Source organism: Babylonia areolata, chromosome 21 (assembly GCF_041734735.1).
Source record: "Babylonia areolata isolate BAREFJ2019XMU chromosome 21, ASM4173473v1, whole genome shotgun sequence".
NCBI lineage: Eukaryota > Metazoa > Mollusca > Gastropoda > Neogastropoda > Buccinidae > Babylonia > Babylonia areolata.
Window position 1 is genome coordinate 46,330,549 of NC_134896.1, and position 2,500 is coordinate 46,333,048.

Genomic DNA, 2,500 nt, shown 5'->3' on the forward strand with positions numbered 1-2,500 from the left:
AACATTAGCCTGCTGGATTTCTGGCGACTTTCTCCTTCACTCTCTTTAACACTACGTTCAGCCAGCACACTTTCTGAGCTACATGGAAGGCTGGAGTTCGTTTTCAAAGCGTTAGCTTTCCTTAGAGCAGACATGGATGGAGCTTTTCCCTTGTGCCGTGTGGTGGTCCTTCTCACAGAACGTGCAGTGCTGGTGTCCGTACAGACGCAGAGTATGAAGTTGCCACACACGTTGACGAAGAGGTAGCCGATGAGGAAGCGGTGGAACAGCGCTGACCGCGCGTCATCCTTGAAGATGACAGGCACGATGATAAAGTAACCGACGAATGACGTCAGCATTGTCATGACGGTGACGAAAGTGCAAGCGAACACGTTGGCAGCCGCCATCAGACGGAGTCGGCGTGACGTAGCACGTCGGAACAAAACTTGAAGGATTGCCATGGCGGTCCCAGCGTCACGTCAAAGGACCTGAGGACAGTTCCAGCGTCACGTCAAAGGACCAGTTTCAGCGTCACGTCAAAGGACCTAGGACAGTTCCAGCGTCACGTCAAAGGACCAGTCCCAGCGTCACGCCAAAGGACCTGAGGACAGTCCCAGCGTCATGTCAAAGGACCTGAGGACAGTCCCAGCGTCATGTCAAAGGATCAGTCCCAGCGTCACGTCAAAGGACCAGTCCCAGCGTCACGTCAAAGGACCAGTCCCAGCGTCACGTGAAAGGACCAGTCCCAGCGTCATGTCAAAGGACCAGTCCCAGCGTCATGTCAAAGGACCTGAGGACAGTCCCAGCGTCACGTCAGAGGACCTGAGGACCCACATGAAGCACCGTGTGGCGGTGAACCATGTCAGGTCGGCACGGAGCAGTGTCCGTGTCTCTGGCTGACTGTGCTCCGTGTCATCCCCATTCACCTGGTGCAATAAGACTATGTACTCTGTTACCGTGTGTGTGTGTGTGTGTGTGTGTGTGTGTGTGTGTGTGTGTGTGTGTGTGTGTGTGTGTGTGTGTGTGAGTGTGTGTGTGTGTGTGTGTGTGTGTGCGTGTGTGTGTGCGCGCGCGCGCGCATATGTGTATGTGATTCATTATGATTAACACTCATCTGTATAGTGTGTGTGTGTGTGTGTGTGTGTGTGTGAGAGAGAGAGAGAGAGAGAGAGAGAGAGAGAGAGAGAGAGAGAACAACAGACACACAGACACACACAGAGACTTGCAGACAGAGACAGAGAGAGAAACCACACAGAAACGAAAGGAATTTTTATTTCACGAGGGTAGTGGAGTAAGCACATCTGCTGTTTTACATCCAGCCCTCAAGGGCAAAGAAAAAAAGCGGAAAGAAGAAGAAGAAGAAGGCAACACACACACACACACACACACACACACACACACACACACACACACACACACACACACACACACACACACACACACACACAATTATATATGACAGTAAAACGCATAAATGAAAGCATGTACATTACCTACTTAAGCACGACACGACAGACTATCATTGGAAAGATCAAATCATTAAAGGGAAAAAAAGGAGGAGAGATAGATTGACAGAGATGAGAGAGAGACTGGCAGACAGAGACAGAGAAACAGAGACAGACAGAGAGAGACCACACAGACAGGGAGACAGACTGGGAGACAGAGACAGAGAGACAGAGACAGACAGAGAGAGACCACACAGACAGGGAGACAGACTGGGAGACAGAGACAGAGAGACAGAGACAGACAGAGAGAAACCACACACACAGGAAGACAGACTGGGAGACAGAGACAGAGAGACAGAGACAGACAGAGACAGAGACAGAGAGACTGGGAGGGGCAACAGCTTTTTACAAATTTAAGCACATTTCATGCGCCTGTGGGCATGTTAAAAAAAAAAAAAAAAAAAAAAAAAAAGCGAGCGTGCTGTGTCAGGCCACTTGTGTCTGGATTTAGAACCAGGACACCGGCCATACTTTGAACATGTATAAAGAATTGATTTCACACCCCCTCCCCCTGCCACACCAACGACACTAACCTGGACACACACACACTCACACACACACCCACACCCCCCCACACACACCCACACACCCATCCACCCACACATCCACGCAGAACACAGGAGACACACACATGAGCAGAATGATACATGTATACGCCTGCACACAAATACGTATTTATATTCACGCACTTCAAAACACACACACACACACACACACACACACACACACACACACACACAACACACAGAGAGAGAGAGAGAGGTGAGTTGGAGGGAAGTAATATCACAAACAACATACCTCTCCCATAAACAAAAACAAGAACGAAACCAAACTATACAAAAAACGCAAATTCAAAAGCAAACAAACCCGCAATATTCCAAGCACCATACCTGCTTCACACACAGAGCCAGGTAACCGACAGCAACACCTCTCCACAAATATCGATCTCCTTACACTCCTTCTCAACCCACAACTAACAACGGAACTTTCATCGATGCAGGCAGGTGATTGGGGTA

The 2,500-nt window shown here is 49.4% G+C and overlaps 1 protein-coding gene across 3 annotated transcripts in view; it reads right to left on the reverse strand.

Moving 5' to 3' along the window:
- Nucleotides 1-2,495, reverse strand: part of LOC143295971 (uncharacterized) — a 19,863-nt gene extending 17,368 nt beyond the window's left edge. For 2 of the 3 annotated variants that reach the window (XR_013057097.1, XM_076607678.1), the window contains exons 1-2: nt 2,375-2,495; nt 1-467 (exon numbers count right to left, since the gene is read on the reverse strand). The exon at nt 1-467 is cut by the window's left edge and continues 561 nt beyond it. Coding sequence is in view for 2 of the 3 variants with exons in the window: in XM_076607678.1 (XP_076463793.1) it covers nt 1-440 (440 nt within the window). In the remaining variant the exon portion in view is untranslated. Of the gene's footprint in view, nt 581-2,374 lie in introns of all 3 variants that reach the window. The other variant, XM_076607679.1, reaches the window with a different exon arrangement.
- Between the last annotated feature and the right edge of the window lie 5 nt (nt 2,496-2,500).